Raw genomic sequence first — 27727 nt, forward strand, 5'->3', positions numbered from 1 at the left:
AAAGGCTTCATCTTCCATTAAAATCCCTGTATAAATTATGTTTTCACCATATTGTACGATCAATTGCTTGAAGTAACTCTGAACATGATGGATGAGATCTTACAAATGCCAGTTATGTTTTATTTATTTATTTACTTATTTATTTAGAAATATTTTTTAACCGCGCCATTACCAATGGTCTCTGAGCAGCGTAGAACCACATTAGCTGAACATCTACACTGTCATTTTCTATAAATTTCCAATGTATAATTTGTAAAGGGATTTTTTAAAAAAAACATGGTGTTCTGTCATCCTCCATCATATGTACCAAAAATGTATAGGTTGAAAAGCACCGAAATAGAACTGAACATGAAGATCCCTAGCTTTTGCGTTGCAGTTTTGCATACATTGTCTTCATGCACAACCTATATAACTTTTGGTATAGTACAGATCTGTTTAAGACTGTTAACCATTTAAGGACTTTTGCCTGAGGCATTAGTAGTATTACCTGAAATATGGATGATGATTTTGGTAGTACACTCCTTTTAATTGCTTTTATCTAACCTAAGAAAGACGAATTTAGCACATTCCACTCAGATATGTTGCATTTGGTCTTCTTAATTATCAGATCATAATTGCAAGGTAAGATGCTCAGATTCCTATAAACCTATACTCCCAAATATTTAATATATTTTAATTGTTTTTATTTGAAACAACTGAATAATTTAATTCTGATCACTCAACTCATATTTACATGAAATGATTCAGTCTTAGTGGTATTTATGGTTAATCCTGCTAATTTATTGGAATAGTCAATTGTTTTAAGTAGTGCTCGCAGATTTTTCCTAGGGTTAGCTAAAGCTAAAGCCACATCACCTGCATAAAAACTTGTAAGGCCTTTGGGGTCTCTAGTTTTATATCCTTTTATTTCCAGATTATCTTTAAACACTTGAGTGAGGGAGTACCAAAATAATAATGTAAAGAAGTGCAGATAGCAGGTATCTCTGCTGAGTATCATACGAAAGGCACAGACTTCTAATTATTAAACTGTAAATAGTTGTTAAAGTATCATCTATCTTTTGGATTACTATTAAAGAAAACAAACAAATACATATATTATGGTTGTTGTGGGTTTTTCGGGCTCTTTGGCTGTGTTCTGAAGGTTGTTCTTCCTAACGTTTCACCAGTCTCTGTGGCCGGCATCTTCAGAGGACAGCACTCTGTGCTCTGGTGTAGTTGGCTTGGGAGTGCAGTCTCCCAAGCGAACTACACCAGAGCACAGAGTGCTGTCCTCTGAAGATGCTGGCCACAGAGACTGGCGAAAAATTAGGAAGAACAACCTTCAGAACACAGCCAAAGAGCCCGAAAAACCCACAACAACCATTAGATCCCGGCCGTGAAAACCTTCACGAATACATTAAATACATATATTATATTTCATAGAATCCTAAAAAAGAAAAACTCAGTACAGAATTAAATGCCTTATAGCCATGTAAAGTATGGGCCCTTAAGGAGAAAGGTGTGGTAAAAATAAATAAATAAATAAAATTATATATCCGAACAGGCTTTCCTTGAAACTTAACTATGTGCCACAATCTTGAGCATGGATTTTGACAATAATAGGATTTTGTAAGCATATTCTAGAGGTCAGAGATTTTGTAACAGCTTTGTTACTTGCTAAATAAATTTTAAATAAGTACCTTTTTGAAGCTCAAGACAGCTGATCTGGATCCAGTTTTATCAGCAAAAGAATTTACAACTTTCACTACCTTCACTTTGTAAAGAATTGTAAGGCTCACAACAAAATAGAAGCATGGGTCTGAAGAGATCTGAAGAGAAACACAAGAGTTAGTAGATCAAGTTATCAAAATGCATTGGTGGGCATGATCACAATTACTATCAAGGTTTGCTAAAGATAATCAACAGGGCTTTTACCTAGAAAATACCTCTTTTGACAGAATTCTTCTAGAATCAGAGAAAAAATGTATTAAGTTATATAATTTTCTGTTAAATTTTGAAACACAAGATGAAGTGGTAAAGGCATGTATGATTAAATGGGCACAGAATGTAGGACATAATATTGAACTGGATCAATGGGAACAAATTTGGAAAATAAATATAAAATTAACTAGGTCTGTTGCATTCAAAGACAATATATACAAAATGTTCTACAGATGGTACATGACCCCCACAACTTTGGCCAAAACTAAGCACCCAATTTTTAAATATATGTTGGAAATGTAAACAGAAAGAAGGAACATTTTATCATATGTGGTGGATGTGTAAAGACGCCCAAATATACTGGAGTAAAGTGAACCAGATACTACAAGAGAAACTTCAGTACCAATGATACCAGAACTATTCCTATTAAATATCTTGCCAGATATGCTAGACTCTGAAAAATCATATCTAACTATTCATATTGTAACAGCAGCAAGAATAGTTTTTGCAAAACACTGGAAGGAATCTAGAACACCACAAATAGATGAAGTAATAGGTAAAATACTTGAAATCACAGAAATGGACATACTGTCAGATTGGCTGGATGCAAAAAAGAAAAAAGACCACTGAAAAATTTGGTTGCAATTATATACATGGTTACAAGGTAGATAGTAGACTGATTCACAGTTATCTGTATGGCTGCAGAAGAGATAGTATAAATGATGGATAAATACTATCAGGTACATAATTAATAATTAGAATTATAAAATATCTGTATGAATTTGATTTTCCCTCTTGCACATTGTCTATATTTCTTAATGATATGTGGAACTATTTCTAGAAGAGAATGTATAGAATTACTATGAAAAATATTGATCTGTAATCTATCCGTTCAAATCTACTCCCCCCCCCAAGGGCACCCTTACCCCAGCTGCCCCTTACCCTACCTTACCTTTATAAGGAGAAAAATTAAAAAAAATTGAAAAATGGCACCATATGACAGTTGCCAGAACAATGAGTAGTTTTAGAAGAAGTAACTGTGTTAGTCTGTGCTAACATATCAGGCAAAATCAAAAGAAAAATAAAGAAGACAAAAACATGGTGGCACCTTAAATTTCTATATTTTAATGTGACCTTTCATGGAAAAAGTCCACTTCCTCAGACATAGGAGTGTGACTGCATGGCAAATATTTATACATTTTATAAATACATGTATAAATAGTCATGAAGTCCTATTCTTATGTCTGAGAAAGTGGATCTGTCCACAAAAGTTCTCATCAAAATAATGAGCATACAGTACTATTGTTTATGCTGTCAATTGCTATGGTGTAATCTATACATTTGCATTTTTTTTTTTTTTTTAGTCTGAGGTGTAGTTGTTTGGAAAGAAACAGATATAAATTGTGAACCATAGCAGTGACGTTTGACTATACTTGCAACCAAATGGCCTCTGATTATATATAAATTAATTTTATTCCATTAGAAATTATGAAAAATGATGAAACTCCTTGGCTGTAGCTAACTAAAATTAGTTTTTCAAGTTAACCATCTTGGCATAAGTAAAATGCCCATTTTAGAGTTCAAGTGATCTCAAGTGTATTTTAATTTAAATTCTCTCACAGATTCATTGAGGAAGGAATTTTGGAAGGGTCACTTGCCTTCATGAATGCTTGCTCAGATCTAGAAAGAGATGGGTTCATTGAATCTCAATTAAATTGCTTAACTTTTAGCCAAATGGTTAAGCGGTTACTTGTGGTCAAAGTGTGTTTTTGTATTTTGTAAAGTAAAAGCTACAGAAACTCTGAACATAGATCTATGAGTTTCCTGATTACTTTATCGCCCAGAATTTGGAGGAACAGCACTTTTCTTAATCTGAGATTAATAGATTTTTCTCTGTCAGAAAGAGCCTCCTCATATAAAGGCAATTGCTGAGATTTCCATTTATAATAATAGCTATTAATAAAGCTATTAATTAAAGGATTTTTTTTTACCACTGACATATATGGTCTATACCCACTTCCATTTGTGTGTATGTGTTTGTCTTTGTTATGTCTCTAGCATTTATAGGTACATCTCTCTCCCTTTTTGCTTTAGCATATTCTTTCATATGTATACATTTTTGTACAGGGACTTCAATAGGCATAAATATATTTTATCCATTGACTGGAACCACATGAGTAAGCAGTGATTCACATACATTTAGTCATCTATAAATGTGCAAATCTGTGAATACAAACTGTGTTTGGCCTGGGATAGTCCAAACTTGAAAACCAGGTAAAAAGTGCAAAATAAAAGTCTAGAAGAGCAAATTTTTTACTCATACTAAATTTATAAATGTGGATCTATTTGTTTCACTTTAGCCATTTGTTATTTACAAAACTACCAAGTAATAAATCCTGATGTCTCTCTGTGATTGAGTTCTTTTGAAATTACTGACAGTTCCTCTATTTTGGTGGGAAGAAGAGACTGAGACTGATTTAAACTGTTTTCTTCTTGAACTTTATTAACTCATGGTGTCTCAATCATTTAACCAACAGGGTCAAAACAAGACACCTCAGGCAACTGGCCATAACTAGTCCATCTAGACTTTTCTTCAATAGGTGTCCCACTCACTGCGGTGGAAGGCCAAATCATTCTCAGTCAGTTATCTTGCGCAGGAATGCACTCCTCATCGCACACACCATCTCACAGCATGGGTGACGAGCCCAGTCTCCTCCTTTTGGTGGAGAGTTGTAGACCGGACTGGGACGTATCACCTTCTTCCCCAAACCTTGCCCCCATGGGAATACTGTCACTGTCCATTCCAGTGTTTCGTATACCATCTCTCTTTCTTCCAAAGTCTCTGGGTCGGGCCGCAAACCTCCTACTTTAAGTTTTGGGAAATCTTTCAACAAATCCCACATGCGCTCATATTTGTGCTGTCTTTGATCCCCTTTATCAGACTCCTTGTTCTCGTTTTTCTCTTTTCTTAATCTACCCCCAAATCTCCTTCCTTCCTCCCCTTTTATATCTTACTCCCACATCAAAAGCCTTAGCTGCTCCTCCTCCTTTCCTTCTCCCTCCTCCACCAAGCAAGCCTCCACGTTCTTCTTTTCCCCTACTAACTTCCCTGTTATCTCTCCTGCATCTTTCTAATTAGTGTCTTTCTCCTCCTTGGATGGTCTTGATGCTGAGGACGGCTCACTTGCCTCCTGATCTCCTTCACACTCTCACTCTAATCTAGTTCCCTTGTCAAATTCACAAATTTAGGGACATGGATGTTTTCGGAGGCAGGCAAGAAAAAATCCACCCCTCTCCATTTTCCCTTAAAGATTCCTTCTTAATTATATATGGCATAGCCTTTGATGAAATAATCTCTTTCCTATGATGTAGATTGATATTTATTTTAACTATCAGGTCCCTTGGCCAGCAGTTAATAAAAGAAAACAATATGGCCTTTTAGCCTGCATGCTCCAGGTGTCTACCATTTTGCAGTCATGTTTTAAGAAAAGAGCAGGAGGAAAGACCAGATGATGAAAATGGGCAGGTTAGTTGATCACAGCATCCATTTCATCTCTGTATAAAGAAATTTCCACGCAAATGACTGTGACTGTCAACCATATTAAATGAAATTTATGTGGTACATGATAAAGGAACAGTAAAGCAATTCTGTATTAGAAAAAGCCCTTTGATCCCAATATGAACTGGAGAGGATATGGATTCCCCCCCCACACACACACACACATTCATCAACTTGTAATGGGGGGAGTGTGGTGACACTCTTAATTTTTTAGATTGAAATAATATTAATAAATGTGTGTGATTTCTAAGGATGAGGCTCTTGTTCTCTAAGCATAACTGACTTGTTCAAGCATGGCTGTCCCTTATGGAAATTTAGATACTTATCAGAAGAATCTATTTTTAAATTTGCATATATTATACATGAAACAGGGCAGAACTTGGAGATATTTCTTGCAAAAGCCATATTCAGTCTTGAAATTTGAACTGTTATATCAGTTCCTGCTGTCACATCATTCTGGAAATAGTCCTGCTAGGGAGGAGGAGCCTCACTCACCCGGATGCACTCCTTAACATGGTGATGGGTTTTCAGTGTGTCAGGGAAGCTCAGAGCATTGCTGCCGGGAAGTTAGAATCCATTGTGAGTCTGGACTCCTAGAAGGTCACCCAAGGGAGAATGGTTGAAGTTGAAACACCAGAATAAGTTACAGCCACCCTCTTCAGCATTAATCCTCACATCAACAGAAGATAATGGTACAAATGCAGCAGCAGGTGATACTTTTATTAGACCACAAAGAAAAAAAATCAAACAACAAACAGCTTTTGATGACATTGAAGCTAACTCTTGTTAGCGCTGTGCAGAAGAGGGCAACAGTAGACAAAATCAAAAGAGAAGAAATAGCTCAATATTGACACAAGATGTAGCTCAGGCAGTTAGGAGCTATAATGCAGATCTGACCAAATAATATAAATTGTAAAACTTGTAAACATAACTATCATTCAGGTCTATGCTTCAGCTTTAGATGCAGAAGAAGAAGAAATCAAAAGCTTTTATGCAAGTACTGGAAATTGATCACACACAAAAACTAAAACATTGTGTGTACACTAGTTAGGGTATGGCCGAGGTGGAAATGCTATCTATGAAGCGCTTCCTCTGGTGCATTGTGCAGTTGGGCATGCTGGGGACATGCAACTGATTGCTCAATTCAGTAGTATGATTCCTTGCTGCCAGTGTAACACCCAATATATTAATGTTGGCATAGCTTAATGTTACACTAGCTTGACCAGGATATGATTTTACAATGATTAACACAGCATTTTAAATTTTTTTAAAAGAACCACACTCCTTTAAACAGGATTATGGCTAAAAATTCCTACAAATGACTTGCAGTAAACAGTGTCTTGGATGTCATGTGAAAGTATCAGTCATACCAAGAAGCCCTGAAGGGAGCATAAATATAATCTTGTTCCCCCCCCCCAAGAATGTTATAAAAGTATCATTACTATAATAGATGACTGCCAGGCTCTGCATAGGAAGTGCTGATAATTAAAAATACAGCCTGCCCATTGATGAGGTAAATGTCTACTTCTGTAAAAATAAAGGGAGCAATTTTCAAGATATCTTAAATGACTGTGCCCCAGAACAGTTGGCCATAAACTCTGTCCCACTCAAGCAGTATGTAGGAAGCGATTGGGGGCGGGGCGTGGGGATCTGCCAGCTTAAACGGTTTTAAAAGAATATGCTAAAGTTGGAGTATGGACATATCTACAGGATATGGGACTATTAGCAGCTCATAGACGTGGTGGATATTATTCCCTCCAGTAACAGTAGCAGTCTGCCTCCCACTGTGTATCAAGGAGTGGGCGCTGTTCTACTTGTGTCCTCTTTGTAGGCTTTGTGAAGGACATGATAGGAACAGAATGATGGGCTAGATAGGCTTTTGACCTGATCCAGCATGGCTCCTCTTGTGTTCTTTTGTTCACTGTGACTATTCTTTGTACTATAGATATTCCAAGAAACTTCTCCATAGTTCTTGCTAGGCTTTGTATTGTTTTCGCTCATCTCATAGTTAGGGAAAACAAGATAAATTGGGAAGAAATCATTGCCCAAGGCTATAGAAAACATTGAGAATGATGACAGACCTTAAAATGAGTGTTCTGCAATAAGGGTTCCATAGTAAACAGAACAGCAATTCTTTTGTAGCAGTAGTCAAGCTAAGGGTATATAATGTGATAATATTATAGTAATAAACTTCTGAGATACTTTGCCCATTGTACAAAAATAGTTTGATTGATGATTGGCTGCTTAGGTTTTTTTTTTTGTAGTCCAAACTGTAATCTCTGTTGGATTCCTAACAGTTCAGAAGCTGGAAAGACATTCTGTCTCTCAAAGTGAAATATTTAGAAGCAATTTAAAACCTCTAAATATGTAACACAACCTTATATTTTGAAGGTAATTTAAAATGTAAGGTTTTGTTACATTTCATTATTCTGAACAGAGCTTTATAATGAGATGTAATATCAGAGTGGAGAGATTTAGTGAGCTCTACCTGGGCTTATAATTTGAAGTGATGAAATAACAGTGAGAGGGCCAGCAATTATCTCAATTAGGAACTGTAAAAAGGAGCAGATGATGCTGCCTGAGTTGGGCTACCAGAGTATCTCATTATTTACAATGGGACAAATTTAAACTGTGAAGTGTAGATGATGAAACAGAGATTCCTAGCCCCATAAGAAGCATTTTGTTTGCTGTTTTATAATGCTTCCCCTGCTTCATTCACACCTTTTTATAAAAATACAATATGTTCCCAAAAAGAAACAACATGCCCTCCTTTTTTAATAACAAAGTTGCACAAGTATTCTAGTTTACTGTTCATTAAGAAAGCTTGATGAAGTATCCAGTACTATTTGTTTCAAATTTGTTTTCAGCTTTACATTTCCCTTTTTCATTCACAGTGACATGGGATGTAAATGCAGTCTGCAGTCTTTCTGCTTTAATTTTAAAAAAATAATCCCAGTGGAATAGCACTTGAGTGTTCATTTATGAGTTGTGGGTTACAAGTATGTTTGGAAGCCTCCTAACCAGATCTGTGCCCAAATAGAGGGCCACAAAGTAGATTTAACTCACCCTGTACCCTTTCAGATATATTCTGCCCTGCTCGTTGCCATAGTCTATGATATTGTTTGTGTATTTCTCTTAATGAACCATGCCTTTACTGCCCAGCTACCCCCAGTCCTGAATCTTGCACAGCCAAAGCTTTAGCCTCTTAAGTTATTATTTTCCTTGGGCTCTACTTCCCTGGCTTCCATCTTTTCATGAATCCTATGCAAGGAAGAATGGACGGAAGCGCAATAGGTTAAGGAGGCTGCTGCATAGAGGAAGGCAAAAGGCAAGCAGCTATTGGTATTTGCATCACTGCAATGAGTAAAAAAGAGAGAAGAAAACACAGTTGGAGGTGAGGCAGAATGGAATTGTTGTGTTAAAAGCCATACAGCAAGCATCCTTCTACAATCTCACATAGTAATTTAACAAGTAACATTTAGAAAAATAAACCAAAACCAAAGAAAATGAAAATGAATACTGTACTCTGGAACACAATGTCTTATCTATCCAATGACATAACTCACTTTACCTTGCAGTTCTATGAAATGGCTGGCTGAGCATCTGCAATAGATACAAGTTTTTAAACCAGCTCTACAATTTGGACTGAGGAAAGGGGAAACCAAAAGAACTGCTGGAGCCAAAGAAGCTGAAAGATGGTTGAACACCCCAATAAAATTCCTCTAAGAGAACCCAAGCTCTTTATTCTGGCCTATAGGCCCACTGGAATTGCACAAATACACCCGATTGACCTGTTTTTGTCCAAAGACATTAAACATCCCTAGCTACTAGTATCTCTGAGCTGAACAGTCTGCCTTCTTTGGTGGATTGCGTAGCTGTGTCCCTACCCTGGCATCAGATCCCTCACCACATTGGCCCATGTACTGGTAGTCTCAAGAATAGACTACTGCAGTGCTCTTTATGTGGGACTGCCTATGAGACTGATATGGAAACTCCAACAGGTCCAGAATATGGTGGCCAGGTTAGTGAGCAGAGTTAATAAAATGTATCTCCCCAATACTGGCTGCCTTACACTAGTTAGCTGTCCATTTCCATATCAGCTTCATGGTGCTGATTTTAACCTACAAAGCCCTAAATGGTTTGAGACCTCAGTACATGGTAGAATGCCTACTCCGAATTGGGACTGCCTGTCCTATTGGCACATCACAGGTAGGACAGCTGAGGATGCTAACCCAGAGGATGGCCTCCTGGCTCTTTCCCAGGCAATCTTTAAGAAACTATTTAAAATGTTGTTATTTTTACAAGCACTCAAAAACATTTTAACTGAGGAAACCACTGTACCCATTAACCACTAATTTGCTTTAATTACCACTTAATTTTTAATTGTTTTTAATGTATTTAACTGCTCTGGTAATTCTGTTTTTATTTACAGTAATTTCTAGTTAAGTTGTTATTGTGTGCTACTATTATTTTGTTACTTCCATTGCTATTTTCATTGTTATAAACTGCCCAGAGTGGCATTTGGCCAGATGGGCAGTATAGAAATTAAAGAAACAAACGAACAAATAAATGCCCTTAGAAAATTAATGTCCTGGTCACATGCATGTCTGCTTAGAAGTTATGTAAGAAACACTTCAAAGGTACAAAGTAAGATTGTAAATTTAGTGCCATGAAACTATAATTATTCTATTACCTACAGAGGGCTGGATCCAGATCAAGCTTCCTCTTAAATGAATAGAACTTTAATTTTATAAAACACCACAAGACAAATGCAGCACAAAGACATCATTGTCAGACGTTTAAAAAGTTCAACATCCACAGAAAAGGAGAGGGAAAGCCCAAGAAAGCATGTATGAGGGACACTGTTTACCACCTGTACTTGGAAGCACAATAATGTTCCCTGCAGTAGAGAAAATACGTAGAACCTTTAAAAAAGCAATGTATTTGAGTAATGGTGCCAATGTCTAATATTCAAAATCCCTACCAGATGCACCTATGACTTCATTTAAGTTGCATATACAGAAAAACAAATAATCAAATTTCTAGCACTGTTCCACCTGTATACCAGTGGTCATAGTATCTTTTGTTTCCTAAAGGAAGAGCAATTATCATGATGGATTGCAGCGCATGAGCAAAATGCGCAAAGGCACTGCTATCTGTTCTAGCCACTGTTTGTTTCAAAGAGACTGCTGTTGGTAGCCTGAAGGTGTTATTTCATTTAGGAGAGTATCCCCTCCCCCAATATTAGACTACTTGCAAGTTCAACCAAGATAATAGGTTGATAAACATTTTCTTGTTTCATCTTCTGTAGGAGTCTGAGGATTTAATCAATTCCTGAACTCAAAAAACATATATCCATTGTTCCTGCTAAATACTGGCAACATTTCACTGAAATTATCTGTAAATCAAGACTTAAGCACCATATGCTAACCTACTTAAGAATGTTCAGTACCTGTCAGAGTTGTCCTCTGGTATTCTATAGATACTTCTGACAGAAAGGGAAGTACAAGATTTTCACAGTTATTTAACTTCAACCACTATCCAATGTAGGCAATTAGATTTCATGTTAGTATCTGTCCAGCTCTGTGACACTTCATGTGAATTACTATTCTGACTTGTAATTGTGAACATGAGCCACAAATTACACTGTGAGTGTAACAAAAAAAGGGAAAGATTTAAACATATGCATTCCTGATTCATTGTTCTGTTCTTTGTGCTTCTGTTTTGCTTCTGAGTTGTGGTGACCCTATGAATTAATGACATCCAAAATATTGTAACATTAACAGGTCTGCTCAAGACTCTGGCTTCCTTTATTTAGTCCAGTGGTTCTTAACCCTGGGTTACTCTGGTGTTTTTGGATTGCAACTCCCAGAAGCCTTCACCACCGGCTATGCTGGCTGGAGTTTCTGGGAGTTGCAGTTCAAAAACACCTGAGTAACCCAAGGTTAAGAACCACAGATTTAGTCAATCCATCTCCTAATCAATATTCCTCTTTTCCTGCTGCCTTCAGATTTTCCCAGCATTATTGTCTCTTCTGAAGTATGATATCCTCAGCTTAATCATTTTTGTTTCTAGAGAGAGTTCTGGCTTGAATTAATTTGGAATCTACTGAATTCTGATTCCAGCAGTCTGTGATATCCAGTAGAAGATTGCAAATGAATCTTTTTTTTTCTCTCAACCAGCTTTCCTCATTTTCTAGTTTTCATATCTGTACATTGTACTTAGAAATAGTATAATATAGAAAACTTCTTACTCTTGAAGTCAGTGATAAATCTTTGTCCTCATTGTTAGTCCCTTCATAGCTGCTCTTCCAAGCCTCAATTTTTATGTTTTCTTGGATGAATTCTCTATTTGGATAGATATTGAACTAACGTATAATGTTCACTTCTTCATTGTTAATATTTATGTTACATAACTTTGCTACAATCATGAATTTTTCTCTTTTTAACTTTCAACCGTAATTCTGCTTTCACACTTTGTGTTTCCTGCCAGTCCTCGTCCTGCAGCACTATCAGGGACAGAGTCCCTTGTCAGTTACTCTATGAGCTCCAGCTCAACGTCTTGACTCAGAACAGCTTTTATTAGTAGTACAGTATCACTTCTCCTGCCTTTCCCCCCACAGTCTCATAGGGCTAAATTGTAGTCTCTGAACCCTTGGGAACCACTTGCCAGCTTGGGAGCCCAGTTACTTCACTGGATTTCTCCAAAGTTCTGGAAAGCAGGAAGGAGAGGAGAGCATAGGTCCGAGAAACACCCCTTTTAGGGAAGGCCTGTATGGATTAGCAGAAGAAGTCAGGCTCTGCAACTTGTCTCTATCAGTGTCCCTTCTGTCACTTGCCTCTCCAAGGGCTGTAGTAGTGTCAGGCTAACAGAGCCTTGTCCAAGCATGTTGCAAGTAAGCAAACTAGGCAAGGCAGACAACTTCCAAAATTCTGCTCTCTTGCATTCTTCCACATATCATCATCTTTGGAGATAGGCAAGAACTCTTTGTCTGCCCTTTTATTCTCCTTGACCATGTCTCCTCCTCATCAGGGAACTCTCTCTCTTTAGCTGCATCAGCCTGATCCTGAGAAAAATTACCTACCCACCAGCTGCAATCCTGAGAAATCCTTATCCTCCTCCCAGCTGCCTGGTACTTGTGTGCTGGGGCCAGACAGCTCATGAAGGGTACTCGCCTGCATCCCCTCATACACTTCCGTCTTTAACTTTCCTTAGTATTCTTTTCAAGTCATTCCAATTTTCTGCCAGTAGTATAGTTAATGGCATATAGGTTGAAAAGATAGCCAACTAAAGTATGTGACTGTGTGATACCTTTGCCAATTGGAAATGATTCAGTATTTCCATGTTAGCTGAAATCCTGTTATGTTGTTTTGTGTGCACAATGGTAATTTGAAGATGATACAGCCTAAAATAGCATTGGCCTTTTTTGCATCCTCATTGCAGTGTTGGCTCATATTCTGCTTATGATCTATAACAATTCCAAGAACCTTCTTGCATGTAATGTTGCTGAGCTGAGTCTTTCCCATCTTGTAAGTGTGCATTTGGTTTCTTTTTCCTAGGTGCAGAACCTTGCACATGTTCCTGTTGAATTCTATTCTGTTTTTTTCAGCTGAGTGCTTGAACCTATCTCGTTCTCTTTGAATTTTGTTTCTCTCTTTCTGGATATTAGTTATTCCACCCAATTTGTGCAGATTTGTGTTATTGTAACTGCACAGATTTGCAACATTACCATGTAAGATAGCTATCGTATATTTTGCTCCATAAGACACACCTGACCTTAAGACACACCTAATTTTTAGAGGAGGAAAACAGGAAAAAATATTCTGAACCAAATAGTGTAATAAAATATTTAATAAACTATAACAGAATAACATTTGAACCATGTAAAGTGAACAGCAGTCAACAGTGGCATTAAGAATCATTACCACTGTCATTAACAAATAGAGAGACTTAAAGGTTTGTGTACTCTAGGTTATGTACCATAAATTTGTGTACCATAAATTTAAGTCAAGTACATATAGACCATTATGAGCCAGTGAGAAGACCTATATCACACTACCTATATTTTACATTTCCTTTCATCCACCTCCTCCCCATGCTTATAGAAACGTCTCAATGACAGATGAAATTGTTGTGCAACTCTGCCCAGCTACAGCTCAAGCCTATATTAAGTTAGAAATGGTTTGTCTGATTTGGCAGTGCATTGAGAGCTCCCTTTTAGTTGTGTGGATGATAAATAGTAGAATTAAACTATTTAACAGCTAGTTTTCCTTATTTATTTTAGGTTATGCAAAAGAACAGCAACACAAAGCTTAACCTGATCCCATTCACCAGCAGTAGCACATGCTCAGCATAAGACCAAATCTCGGTTTTCTGACATAATTGAACGTTTATAGCATGCAAGGCACAACAGGTTAGGCAACACAAAGCCAGGAACAATGTTCTTGGCGAGCCATAAAACCTGAATACAAACTATAGTAGCTGAAATCAGGAAGCAGGTACTGTAATCCAGTTAGAAGTCACAAAGAATTTTGACTATCTTAATTTTCAAACTACTGTATCAGCAAATGTAGTATGTGCTATGGGCAAGAACTCTGTTCCAAAAATACTAACCGAATAGCAATGCCCTGTCTCTGAGACTTCCTGGCCCTGTTCTGATTTAGATACATCAAAGAGATACCACGACCATAAGGACTTAGAAACAACTAAAAGTAAGACTGAATTTTGCTTTCCCATGTATGCAAGATTAATTTGCGATCAGCAGCCAAGTTTGTGTTCTGGCTCATAAAGCACAGTTAGTTTCCTTGCTGCAACATCCTTTGGAAATACATTCTCTATTAGATGCCCAGAACTAGTTGAAAAATTTGTAAGTCGAATCCAAATTTCCCATAGGAATGCATTGAAAATTAATTAATGCATTCCTATGGGGAAAAAAAGGTCAGAAACTTAAAATAAAATAAAATAATGTCACTTACCAGGTACTGTAAACCGAGCCCGGCTACTCACAATGCCTTGGTAGCCCCCCCAAACAGCCAAAGAAGAACACCAAACAGCTAAAAGCCGGCAGGCAGCCGGCAGCCATTTTGTGCTTTTCTCTGCTCCTTCCCTCTCCCGCCTAACAGCTGATCGGTGCTGGTCTGAAAGGCTTTCCAGGCAGCTGTTAAAGCAAAACTAGCAGCAGCTTTTAAAGCAAGTATACACGTTTCTACACAAGCAGGTTTCAACTTCACTAACTGAAAGTTTGAATTTCCACTCTCCTTGCCTTCCCCACACATTAGGTATGCTAATATCTGTGCACTGGAGGATTGTGGAAGGAACACCTAGCCCCTGATGGGGGCATCCCAAAACACTGAGGAGCTCTCTTGGCCTCTGGTGGGACTGGAGCTGTGCAGCCCTGTTCTGAGCGGGAGTGCAGCTGGGGGTCACCATGCTTTGGGGGGCAGGAGGTGCAGGGGCCACTCCAACTCATACCTACCTGGCAGGGGAGATACCATGATTCTGAAAGTGGTTTTCCCAGGGTGAGGCTCATCCATTGCACTTTGGGTGTGCTAATCCCTGTGATTTCCCCAAATGCGGGAAAATCAGCTGCATAATTTGTGGTAGTGGGGGACTGTGTTTGTGGTTTCCCCTGGTCTTTCTAGAATCACTCTTTCCCCTTCAGTTCTTGGCTGTTTTCACTGCCCTCTGCCATTTAAATTTGCTGCCATAGGCATGTTGGCCCTGCTGGTTTTCCAGGTGGGCTCCAGGAGGCAGATCCTGGAAAGTTAGCAGCGCAGATGGCAGAGTGGTGAGGTCCAATGTGGCTGCCATGGCGAGCAGCCTCTGGTGCTGGTTCAGAGGCCTCCCAGCATGGTGGTGGGAGGCTTCTGGGTGGTGGTGGCTGAACCCTTTTTTACAGTATTCGCTCCATAAGATGCACATACTTCCCCCCCACTTTTGGGGGGGGGGGAACTGCGTCTTATGGAGCAAAAAATACAGTATATTCATTTCTGAGGAAGTGTGCACAAAATATTCTCTGAGCTGTGAAGCAAGGGCAGTCTGGATAAAAACAGAATACAGGCTGATTTATAATAATAATAATAAAAATATTCAAGATATGGTAATGAAAAGATGTTTGCAATAACAGCCAGATGGCCTCCCTATCATCACTCTGTGAATCAGACCGTCCTTATACTTTGGGTATAAGGCATATAGACATACATACTGGGCTGAACTAGAGATGTGTGGAATGAAATGGCCTACCTATGAAAGGGAATGAAGTAAATCTTTGTTTTGTTTCACAAACTTCATGATTGTCTGATTCCTGTTGGAAAAGAAGATTTATTTCAGACTGGACTTCTGCCTTAGGGAATGAACGAAAATACAGAAACATATTGTAGCAACAAGACTTTGGGCAACTTGAATGACAGGTGGAATAAAAAGGACAAGCTACAAAGTTGGATACCTTCAATAACTCTATGCCCAGAGTGGATCCTGATAAGATCCTACAGTCACATCATTGTCTCAATAAAAAGGGATTTTTTACTGTCTAGGCAGTAAAAAAAAGTGATGCTCTGCCCTTCCCCCCATTCGTTATCTACAAATATAGAATTAAAATTCTGTGATGAGGGGAAATATGCCAATTAGAATGCAGGGAAGGTAGGGGTGCAAGTTAGGAGGGGGAAAGTCTCTGCCTCCAGGATGATTTTAGCAGTGGTAACAATTGATGGAAATTAAAGACTCTCTCCTCAAGCTGCAACCCCATGAAAAGCTCTGTTTAGAACTTATAAACTCTAGGACATGTTTTCCTTTACTGAGCCAATCAGTTGTGTATTCAGTCTTTCTCTTTTCCTGCTGTCTTCAGCATTTCTTAGCATTGTTGTCTTTTCTATTAAGTCTTGTCTTCTCGATACAATAGCCTCAATTTAGTCATTTTCACTTCTAGAATGTGTTCAGGCTTGATTTGATGTAACACTTATATATTTTTCATTTTGGAAGTCTATGGTATTGATAAACCCATCCTCTAACATTGTATTTTAAATTGTCCCAAATTTCTTTGTATTTTTCATTGTTTCGAATAGCTCTCCAAAATCTCATGGAGGGAAGGGAGTGGATGCCCTAGCAATGAACAAAATTTTGTATTTCCTGCTAGTCCCCTAGAAACAGTTGACACTTCATATAGCAATAGCACATTCACTTTCATATTTGTAGTTGTAGAAGTAGCTGTGTTAGTCTGTTCAAGCATTATAAGTAGAAACATAATAAAAATAAATAAAAGAAAAAAAAACCCCAAAAATGTGGTGGCACCTATATTTTAATATCAGCTTTCGTGGACAAGTCCACTTCCTCAGACATAATAAGAGAGAAATATAGCATGGCAGATATTTATACTTAGCATCAAAATACAGGGATCTGGTTGATAAGAAAGTCTATGGGTATTTAACAGTGGGTTAATAAAGATCTATTCCATTTAAGCTTGTGCTGTAAAGGAGGTAAGAACCTCTGCCATGAATAACAATGGTAGAATAACATGAATGTTAATTATACTGACAAGACTGGCCTTTTACAGTTTCTAATGACCTTTTCTTTATAGGGAGTTGTCTGGGGTAATTCACACAACACCTGTGAATTACCCCAGGCAATGGATGACCTCAAGAGCACCATTGCAATGAGTTAAGATTCTCTAGTTTACCTTTGACATTTTAGGTGGATCTGCTGAGGAAGAAAATATATCTGGGAGATACAGTACAGTATAATTTTTGTAGTGTTCATGTTTTGCAGTGCCCTAAGAACCCTTGGCTTATATTGGGTCCACTGAGATGGGTGTCCAGCATGTGTATATCTTTTATCTCAGCCATCTCTCTCTCCCTCTGGATTCTTGCCCTGTAGTTTGTTTTCCAGAATGGGAAAAAAAAGAGATTGATTTCCCAGTGTTGTGTAGTGGATAGACCGACAGACTAGGAGTCTAGAGAACAGGGTTTGAATCCCTACTTGGCCATGGAAAATGACTGGAGGAGAGAAACTGGTAAAACCACTTGCTAAATATCTCATTTGCCTTGAAAGCCCTATGAGGGAATGCTATAGAACAGTTCTGACTTGATGACACAGAACACACACATGACTTCCATAATCACTGTGCATGTCAGAATTACTGACCTAAATTTACTGTTTCAGAAATAACAATGGATGCAGTTCCCTTCTTAATTATGTATTGTCATAAGCCTTCACATCCATTATGTGGTTCAAATATTAGTAGCATGACTTGGTCCAAATTTTACATTGGTTATTTTTTTAAAGAATGTGAAATAATTTTCCTCTTATTTTCAACCATAATTATTGCCAGTAATCATATGACAATTAAGTAGGATTAAAAGTAAAGCTTCCATCCAGTTTTTGTTTTGAGGTTCCATCATCATTGGTTAGAATTCTATTGATGATTGTGTAAGGTTTGTATAACTTGCCATAATTAAATGCTGCTAACTAAGAACATTATTTAAGCAAGGCGTTATCAATCATGGGTCTATCACACACTTGCAACTGAGATATACCCAATATCTCATATATTAGCCACAGTTACATGTAGCAAATTATGCAAAGCTTAGACAAGCAACAGTAGGACTGCAGCTATTTTCCAAGATGGTAGCCCAAGCAGTGGGTGCAAGCCTCCTATGAGCTTTAGCCATCTGGTTTATTGCAGAGGCAGATGACCATCAAAATGGTATGTGTAAACCAAGTGAATATTAATAAATAATTATATATGTTTCCATATTTTTTTTCTTTTAGGAATCCAGAAACTTTGAATTCAGAAGAAGAAAAGGTAACTAAACAGGTTTTTGTTTGGTTTCAATAATGTTTGGATAATTTCCTGTAAAAAAAGTTTGGGTGCCTTTTTCTATGTATTGCCTCTTAATTTAATGAATAGTTGCTTAAATTAAGACTGGAAACCTTCAGAATATGATTTGTGTTTGTAATATATGTTACGTGGAAATTCATTTCACATAAGGGGCAAAAGGGTGGGTGGGTGGAGAAAGGAACTGCTTTTTAAAAGCAGCATGCTTTTTAAGGGAGACTGGTGACTTAAAAACTGTTCATGGTACACAGCCATGTCTGTTCAGAAAATATTGAAAACTAATATCCTCTTCTGATAGGCTAGCATATTACTGATACACTTCACTTCATCTTTCTTCAGTATGTTTAGATTTAGCGGTGGGTATCAACAGCTGAAATGAAATGGATTTAATCTGGAAAGGGATGAAAATATGTTTTCTTTTTAAATATGGCCATTCATAAGGAATGAAACAATGAGAATCCTTATCATCATTTTATTCATATAGTACTGTTCCATATTATGTACAAAGTATATCACAAGAACAGTAAATACCACCTCCATAATTTAAATAAAACTAATCCTTTTTAAATTTAAAACATGTGTTAGAGGAATGGGGCTTTATGTTACAGAAGAATCATTTTCAAAGATTGCTTTGGAGCAGAGTAGGGAATCTGGTACCCTCTAGCTCAGGGGTGTCCAACCTTTCACCTTCCCTGGGCCACATTAGAAGATGAAAATTTGGTTTGGGCTGCACATAAATTTGTTTTGGGCCGCATGGGGGGCAGCCCTAGCCGTCCTCCGCAGCCCCGCTCCAAGCGTGCTTACCGGCAGCTGCAACCTCAGACAGCAGAGGCTGCCAGCTTCGACTCCGGTGGCTTTATGGGGCCGGGAGGGGGTCCACCTATTGATGGGGATGGTGCAATGCAGTCACGCAGCCCCCCTCCCCTCCTATCCTGCTCCTTCCCTCTCTCACCCCCCCCCATTGTTGTGACGTGCCCGGGCTGCAAGCGCTGGCAGTGTAACTTGAAACTTTGGAATTTCTTTAAAAATAAAAAATTGCACTGGGCCACATTACGAGCCGACCTGGGCTGCATGCGGCCCTCGGGCCGCAGGTTGGACAAGCCTGCTCTAGATGTTGGACTTCATTTCCAAATGCCCCTGCCACTGTCCATGCTGGCTGGGGCTGATGGAACCTGGACTACAACAACATCTCAGACACACCTAGTTATTATCAAGATTCATGGCACTTTCTACCTTCTCAGAGAATTTCTGTGATTTGCTGGGTCTCCAGGTAAGGAGACTTTTATTGTTGGATGAAAATTAGCCGCCTAGAGTGGTCCAGCCGCCTAGAGTGGTCCTATGTGATTCAGATAGGCGGGATATAAATTAAATAAACAACAACAACAACAACAACAACAACAACAACAACAACAACAATAACAACAACAATAACAATAACAATAACAATAATAATAATAATAATAATAATAATAATAATAATAAAAATAATAATAATAATAATAATAATAATAATAATAATAATAATAATAATAATAATAATAATAATAATAATAATAATAATAATAATAATAATAATAATAATAATTGATTCTGGTGTGTGTGGTGGTTTCAAAAACTGGGCAGCAATCCAATTCCTGCCCTGGTGCACAGGTGTTTGTACTTGTGTTATACCTGTGGGGAGAGAGGTGGTCAGTGGATTCCCTTGGCCCCACTGTCCCTCCCAATCTTAAACTTTCCCTCTTCATGTGGAATCAGAAGGACCTTCCCCATGACCATACAAGGGGCCATGCTTTGGCCTCAAGTTCTTGTCCTAAACTACCAGGGAATGGGATGCTGTTGGCTTGACAATTGTAGATGCCCAACTTTTCCACCTCAGCTTTGAAGAATGAGATACTGATTAGGGTGATTAGCAGTGCATATCCACATGTTGTTAGATTCTAAGTTCCAGCTCCTTTACCATCAGCCATAGATAACTTCTGACTGGGGCAGGGCAACCCCAGATATTTGAGGAATATGCCCCCACCCCAATCCCAAACATTGAGCTGACCCTGCGATCAATTATACTGGCTAAGACTGATGGAAACTGTTTTCTAATAGTACCTGGATGGCCACATGCTTTCCAATCCTGTTATAGCTGATACTAGCTACGGAAATGAGTTGATAGTGAAAGAGAAAGCAATCTTCTTTATTATTACACAACACTCTATCTTTTGCAGTACATTAAGTTATAAAATCAAGAATAAATGGCAATCATAATCAGTCTTCACTGGACCCAGTTATTTTAAATAACCATTCAGTTCACAAAAAGAAACACAAAATAAAACGACAGCTAAAATAAAATAAAGTAAAATAAAATAAAATAAAATAAAGAAGACAAAGACTTTGTGGCACTTAAAGACTAATTGTTATATTTTAATGTGAGCTTTTGTGGAACAAATCCACTTTTTCAGGTAGATGATACAGACACTACATAGCAAAATACATGGCTCTAAGGTAAAGAGACAATGGTGGTTGGTAGATTCAAGTTGTAGATCATGTGAATCATAGTGACATTTCACACCTAGTATTGACTTAAGACCTCTCTTATTCAGTTCTTTTCTTTTGAAGCTTTGTTCTGTAAACAGCAACAATGATTTGTAGCTAAAGAACCCCAGGCTATAGAGAAGCAACAGCAGAAATAACTGAGTGTTAAGAATTATTGAGTTTATCTTTGAAGCTTCTTCTGTAAGAGTGGCTGTAGTTAGGAAGGGATTGAGCTATGAAAAATGCTTGGGAGAGTGAATTATTCTTGTCAAGGGTGGGTTGGAAATAATTTATTATGTGTGTGATTGGTTTCAGTTGTGGGCTGAAAGTGACAATGGTGGTCAGTTGTTTTCTGGGTTTTTCTTGAAGTTGGTTGTTTCTTGATATTCATCTTGCCTAGTTACTTTGTTCTTTAACTACATATACTAGATGGGTATTGTAGTCTGAGAAATGCATTTTGTAGATCTGTGAGTTCAGAGTCTATCTTGTGGGTTTAAGCAGATATGGTTATACCTTAGGGCTTAGCTGTAAATAACAAATTTAGTGATGTATTTAAGATGAAAGCTGGAAGCATACAGGTATGTGTATCAGTGGTTTTTTGATACAGCATAATACTAAGATTTCCATGTTTTAGCTTCACAAATAACGTGGATTGGTTCAGGCTGAGGTTGATGTTTGGACGAGTTATTGAAATCCCATTGGAATTTCTCTAGGGCTTCCTTTCCAGATTAAATGAGAAGTCATCAATTTACTTCAAATAGAGGAGTGTTGTTGTTGGGTTTTTTTTGTACAAAAAATAGTTAAGAAAGAATTGTTCTAGATCAGCCATGAATGTATTTATAACATATTGTGAAGCCATGTGTGTGTCCAAGGTGGTGCTATTGATGTAGAGGTAAGTTTTATTGTCAAAGGTAAAATAGTTGTATATAAGCGCAAAGTCACAGAGGGTGGTGACTGTGTACCTTATCCTTATTTTGAATGGTATTTCTGACAGTCTGTAATTATCTCTGTGTAGGTTGTTAATGTAGAGAGCTTCTACATCCATTATGTCTAAGATGGTGTTATCAGGAAAGTTGTGAATGGACTGAAGTTTTCTTAAAAAGGAATCTATATATATACAGATAACCCAACAATTATCTATATACATACTTATCTGCATTAACGCTTGATACAATGGGTCTACCAACGTTTGTTGGTTATGCATTTTGGGTAAGAGATAGCTGGTTGAGGTTCTTGTGGTGTGTTGGTCAGGATTTGTTCACATGTACAGTATTTTCATAAGGTTTGTAATTCCTTTCGATAGTTGGCAGTTGGGTCTGCAGTTAGGAGCTGGTCAAACATAGAGTTGGATCACTGTCCCTTAGCTTCCTGTGTGTAGATTCGATGCATCCATGACAACCACAGCACCACCCTTATTATTCAGTTCACTTCACTTTAAAATTCACTGGAAAAAGCGAGTGAAACACAAGTGGTCTAAGCAGCTGTTTTAATTCAGCTGTTGTCAGTTGCCTCTCAAGTTAAAACCCAACAGTTATTGGCAATATGTCCTCAGCCAATCTGTGATTGCATTGTGACTGATGACTGTCTAAAGGCAGGAGCAGAATTATGAGGCACTGACTGATAGTAGCAACCAACTTTTTTTTTGGAAAAAAAAAAAGCATTCCTGCCCTCCAGGCATGATATTGCAACCAGCAGATGGAGATTTTTTTTAAAATTTTGGACGGGGAGAGGTATGTTGAGGAGTGACAGTTGGAGGCAGTAGCCAGAATCCTTCTTCCTGACATCATTGCACAAAGTTTGACCTGTAAGCATTTCTCTGTCACTTCCACAGGCTCCCCTTTGTATACCTGATCTTGCACTGGCTGCAAAAATCATGCAATGAGGAGCTGGCAGGAAGAGTAAACTGCTGCACGGTTACCCTTAACATGTGTGGTTTTTCTCCAGTTGGATTTTGGCCAATAAAAGATATCAGAGTCTGTTGGCACAGAAAGAATAATACACATAACCGGGACTATATGGCAGAAGAATTCAAGGACTGAGTAAATCCCTCAGATCTCCATGTTTTGTTAATAACTGGCAGCTGTCTCCAGCTGTTCATTATTAATATAGGCAGCTGGCTGAAAATCAGCTGTCAGAGAGCACCACTCTATTTGCTGTTCTCTTTTTGGTTTGTTTAACAGATGTTTCTGGGATGTGTAATCTATCTCTGTGTAAATGTGAAGTGGGAAACAGTTCCTTATTTAGCATATTGCTGCAGTTTCCAGTTTTGTTTGCACAGTATTTTGAATTATAGTCATGCAAGGTTAGCATATAGGCATTTATTCTACCTTTTGGTTATCAAGTTTTGAAACAGAGTGGAAGCAAATAAGAAAACTAAGTGTGTGACTGTCGTTGAACAGGTCTTATTGAACACCAAGCCATGCTGTAACCTTTTGCTGAGAACACTTTGTTACATATGATCTAAAAAAGAGAGAGAGGGTAAATAATGAGTACCCAAGATCTGCTTGGCTAGCAGTGCTCTTTGTAACACAGCACTCTCTTTGCTGAATGCCTGGCATCTTCTTTTATGATGTGGCTGCTCAGAACATAACAGAGGGCTTGAATACAGGCATAATCATCTTGGGGTACAGCCCCTGCAGAGATAGGGCAATATTATGGGATGGTGAGAATTGTATCACCAAGTCTGGAGGCCATTCTTGGTTAATTCCTGATGTACCCTGATGTGGCTAAAATGATAGAACACTTCTAATCATTCTGTTAGCTGTATTAATTGTTATAGCAGACTAATAAAGCTGCCTGCTATGTTACTTCTTTGGATAATATTGTGATATAAATAATGATTCAATGTTTTTTTTTCAAATAAATGAAAAAGTTTGGCTCAAAATCCACAAAAACATTGAAACCAGAAGCTCAATAACCTAAAAGATATCTAGACTCCACAAGATTCTCTCTTTGAAAACACTGGAATACTAGCGTAAGAATGAATGGAGCATGTCCTAGATAACTTCAGCAGTTACTATTGTAGTTTTTTATGACTAGGACATGATTTAAAAATATTTCTTCCTCAATAAGTGTGAATATTGTGCACACATAGTTTTGTATGTATATGTATCATCTATATGTTATTTTAAAAACAAATTATAAAAAGTACATGTGTCACTTTTCACCGTTTTTTACTTTTATTTGTAGAATTATATTGGATCAGCCTAAAATGTGCATAGTTGTCAAGCGGACCATGGATTCCATGTTTTAAGTTATTAGCTGACTAGGGAATATTTAACTTATAATGGCATATTTAAAAACATTAGTAACTCATCTTTATTTTAAAGAACAGCTTAAAAAGAATTAGGACTGATTTATAACTAGATACGGATAGAGTTGATGGTTCTAACTGTTATATCCAAAACAGTTAGTGCACCAGTGATTAAAGCCATTCTATTTAAAATTATTAAAATGTTTTTATATAACACCTTCTAGACAGGTGAAAACATAAATTTCCACATCCAATTTTTTTTACTTGTATGAGATTACAGGGCCCTTTGAACACTGAATTTCAACAATAAATAGCTCTGGGGGAAAAGAGAACCAAACTGATTTCTTTTTCTTACATACTCCGCTCCACTGTTGTAGTCATATTTTGTTACATCGTGTTTGCTTTCATCAAACACTTTTTCCAATACCATCTGTCAAAGCAAGCACCCTTGAATTGTAGACAGCAACACAAACAGTGAATGCGAAGAGATCCTTCAGTGCCAGCCTGAACTCTGTCTATCTGTAATCAAAGTGTGTTTGGAGATTTACAAGCAATCGCGCTGAAGTCAAGTCTGGTAAATATATGGCTGGTCACATAGAATTTCTGAGAGGATTTGCTAAACTTAGGTGGCTTTTTATATATTCCAGTTGACACCAGAACACCGATCTGTCTATCCTCTGCCTTCTCCCCTAGCAATCTAAAGCATGCTGGCAGAAATCATGTTACAATGAATTGCCAGAAGTCAAGGAATCTCTGTAGACGTTATCTGTTGCATACTGAGATAGGTGACTTGGCATGCAACAGATAATTTGGAGATTTCTTAATTTACAGCAATTCACATTTAAACATTCTGCCATTTACATTAATGTACAACAAGATTTCAGCCGATTTTAAACACAGTGGCTTTATTTTAAATACAACTTCAAGCAAGAGAGAAGGAAAAGCAAATGGTTTATATTTTATAACCACTTCATTTGTTCTGCTCACCTGACAAATATTTGGGGGTTGCTTTTACTTGGCCTCAGAGGAGTTGCAAGAGCCACACAGTGTTAACACTGCAAAGGATTCCTGTAATAGTCACAGGTGTCCTACTGTAGTAACTATCGGGAAGTAACTATCCTGGCTACATGACCTTTTGAAAAATTAGTTCTATGTACAATGATCTAAATTTGAGCAGGGATGGGTACTCAAGTCGTGGAACTTGCTGTCAGGTCAGACTTAAGTTGCACCGGTCACTCGACTTGGACTTGACTCAGGTTTTTCCCCCAATGATTCGGACTTGACTTGTGACTTGGAATCCACCCACTCCCTCTTTTTTTTGTGGGGAAGACTTGCCAATTTCCCTGAGTTTGACTTGGCTGTGCCATTAGGAACTAGGCCAAATCCACAAAGCTGTGCATTTTCACTAGCACGCCAGCCCTGTAAGGTAATAATGTGCACTATTCAGATTCCAAACTAAAAATCCCAGTAGGTAGACAAGGGTATGTTTAGACTAGTACCACAAATCCCCAACTCAATATCAAGACTTCTGTGAAGAGAATATTTTTATATTTACGATGAAAAAGCAAAAAAGGTGAAAGACAAAATAGTTCAAACATACCAAAACAAGTCAAAAAGCACTTTGAAAAAGTTTGAAAAATATTGAGCAAAACAAGGTCACACATGAAAATAATAATGCTAACTTTTCTACCTAATACTTACAGCATAGAGGACAAAAAAGTCTTGGAGAATACATACCACTCTCACAGGTGCACTTCGTGGGGACATAGGAGATGGCCTTTCTCTGTTGCTGCTCCCAGTATGGAACTCCCTCCCACAGGAGGCCAGGCTGGCCCCATCTCTTCTGTCCTTCTGCAAGCAGGCAAAGACCTTTCCCTTCAGGCAGTCTTTCCCTTAATGACTGGTGACCTCAGAGGCATTTTTAAATGGATTAGTGTGCTAAATCATTTTAAATGTGTTTTAATATTGATTTTATTTACGTTTTTAAAATTTAATACTTGTTTAATTCTTTTAAATATTTGTATACATATTGTTTTTAGCTTTTAAATATTGTCTTTTTAAAGCAAAAGTAAAGCGTGCTGCTTATATACCGCCCCATAGTGCTTCTAGCACTCTCCTTTTTAAGGAGAAAGGTGATATAAAAATATTTTAAATAAATAAATAATAGACAGAGTGCATGTCTTCTAAAATTGCATAACAGGATAGCAACTCAGTGTAGTGTCTCCTAACAGCAAGCTAAGCCAACTTGTGAGCCCCTTTAGATCCTAAAGTTCCCTGATGACCTCATGGCAACAGCCTATCATAGAATCATAGATTAATGGAGTTGGAAGGGTCATCAAGTCCAATACCCTGCTCAATACAGGAATCCAGATCAAAGCAGAGCTGACAAATCATTTTCTGATTTTATCTTGAATGCCTCCAAGTGTTGGAGTACTCACCACCTCCCAATGGGGTAAATGGTTCCATTACTGTACTGCTCCAACAGCTACTATGTTTTTCCTGATATTCATATAAAATCTGGCCTCCTATAACTTGAACCCATCATTACATGCCTGGGATGATTGAGAACAGATCTTACCCCTCCTCTGTATGACAATCTTTCAAGTGTTTGAAGAGTGGTAGCATATCTCCCCTCTTTCTTCTTTTCTCAAGGCTATACATGGACAGTTCTTTCAGTGTACTGTATTCTCATAGGTTTTGATTTCCAGTTCCCTTATTATCTTTGTTGCTCTCCTCTGAACTTGTTCCATTTTGTTGGCATCCTTAAAATATGGTGTAGAGAACCTGAGACAGTACTCAAGAGGAGGCCTAACCAGTGCTGAATAGAAGGCGACCAACACTTCATGGGATTTGCAGACAATACTTCAGTTAATGCATCCTAAAATAATATTTGCCTTTTTTGCAGCCAGATCAGAATGTTGATTCATATTTAACTTGTGATCTATAACAATTCTAAAATTCTTTTTTCTCATAGTATTACCGAGACAAGTATCTCAATCTTATAATTATGTGTTTTGTCAAAAACTTTGCTGAAGTCAAGATATATTATGCCTACAGAATTCCCACCATCTGCTGGGGGTTACCCAATTAGAAAATGAGATTAGATTAGTCTGTTAGAATTTGTTCTTGATTAATCTATGTTGCCTTATAGTTGTTACTGCATTGTTTTCAAAGTGCTTGCAGAGTGATCACTTTATAACCTATTATAGAATTTTCTCAGGGATTGGTGTCAGGCAGACTGGTCTATAATTCCCATGTTCCTCTTTTTTGGCATTGTTGAAGATACAGACTATGTTAGCCTTCCTCCAATGGATAATAAATTTCAGGCTAATCTGGAGGAGTAACATGTCCCCTGGATATCTGGAAATTCTGAATTTTTAAAATTCCAAATTTTGAATTCAAAGGACTATCATTCAGAATCCAAATTTTGGGGCTTGTCACCATCCCTATAATTTATATCCTTCAATTGCTGTACTCTAGTCATTCCATAAGTTTCAGTTATCCCTATCAAGTCATATTTACTCTCCTGAATTAATATTTCCAGTTCTTCTTATTTGTTTCCCATACTCCTGACATTTGTATATAGACACTAAAGACTGTGTAATTTGTAGCCTGCTATCCACGTGACAGAGAGAGCTCCCGT

The 27727-nt window shown here is 37.8% G+C and overlaps 1 protein-coding gene and 1 non-coding gene across 3 annotated transcripts in view; both read left to right on the forward strand.

Annotated features, from left to right (window-relative positions):
• FSTL4 (follistatin like 4) overlaps positions 1–27727 on the forward strand; it is a 573664-nt gene that overhangs the window by 21267 nt on the left and 524670 nt on the right. For both annotated transcript variants that reach the window (XM_072990161.2, XM_072990162.2), the window contains exon 3: positions 18242–18275. In XM_072990161.2, the coding sequence (XP_072846262.2) occupies positions 18242–18275 (34 nt within the window). The remainder of the gene's footprint in view (positions 1–18241; positions 18276–27727) is intronic.
• Positions 14947–15110, forward strand: LOC140705212 (U1 spliceosomal RNA). Its single transcript, XR_013542865.1, has one exon. It is a non-coding gene; the product is annotated as a U1 spliceosomal RNA (small nuclear RNA).

The sequence above is a fragment of the Pogona vitticeps genome, chromosome 2, assembly GCF_051106095.1.
Source record: "Pogona vitticeps strain Pit_001003342236 chromosome 2, PviZW2.1, whole genome shotgun sequence".
NCBI lineage: Eukaryota > Metazoa > Chordata > Lepidosauria > Squamata > Agamidae > Pogona > Pogona vitticeps.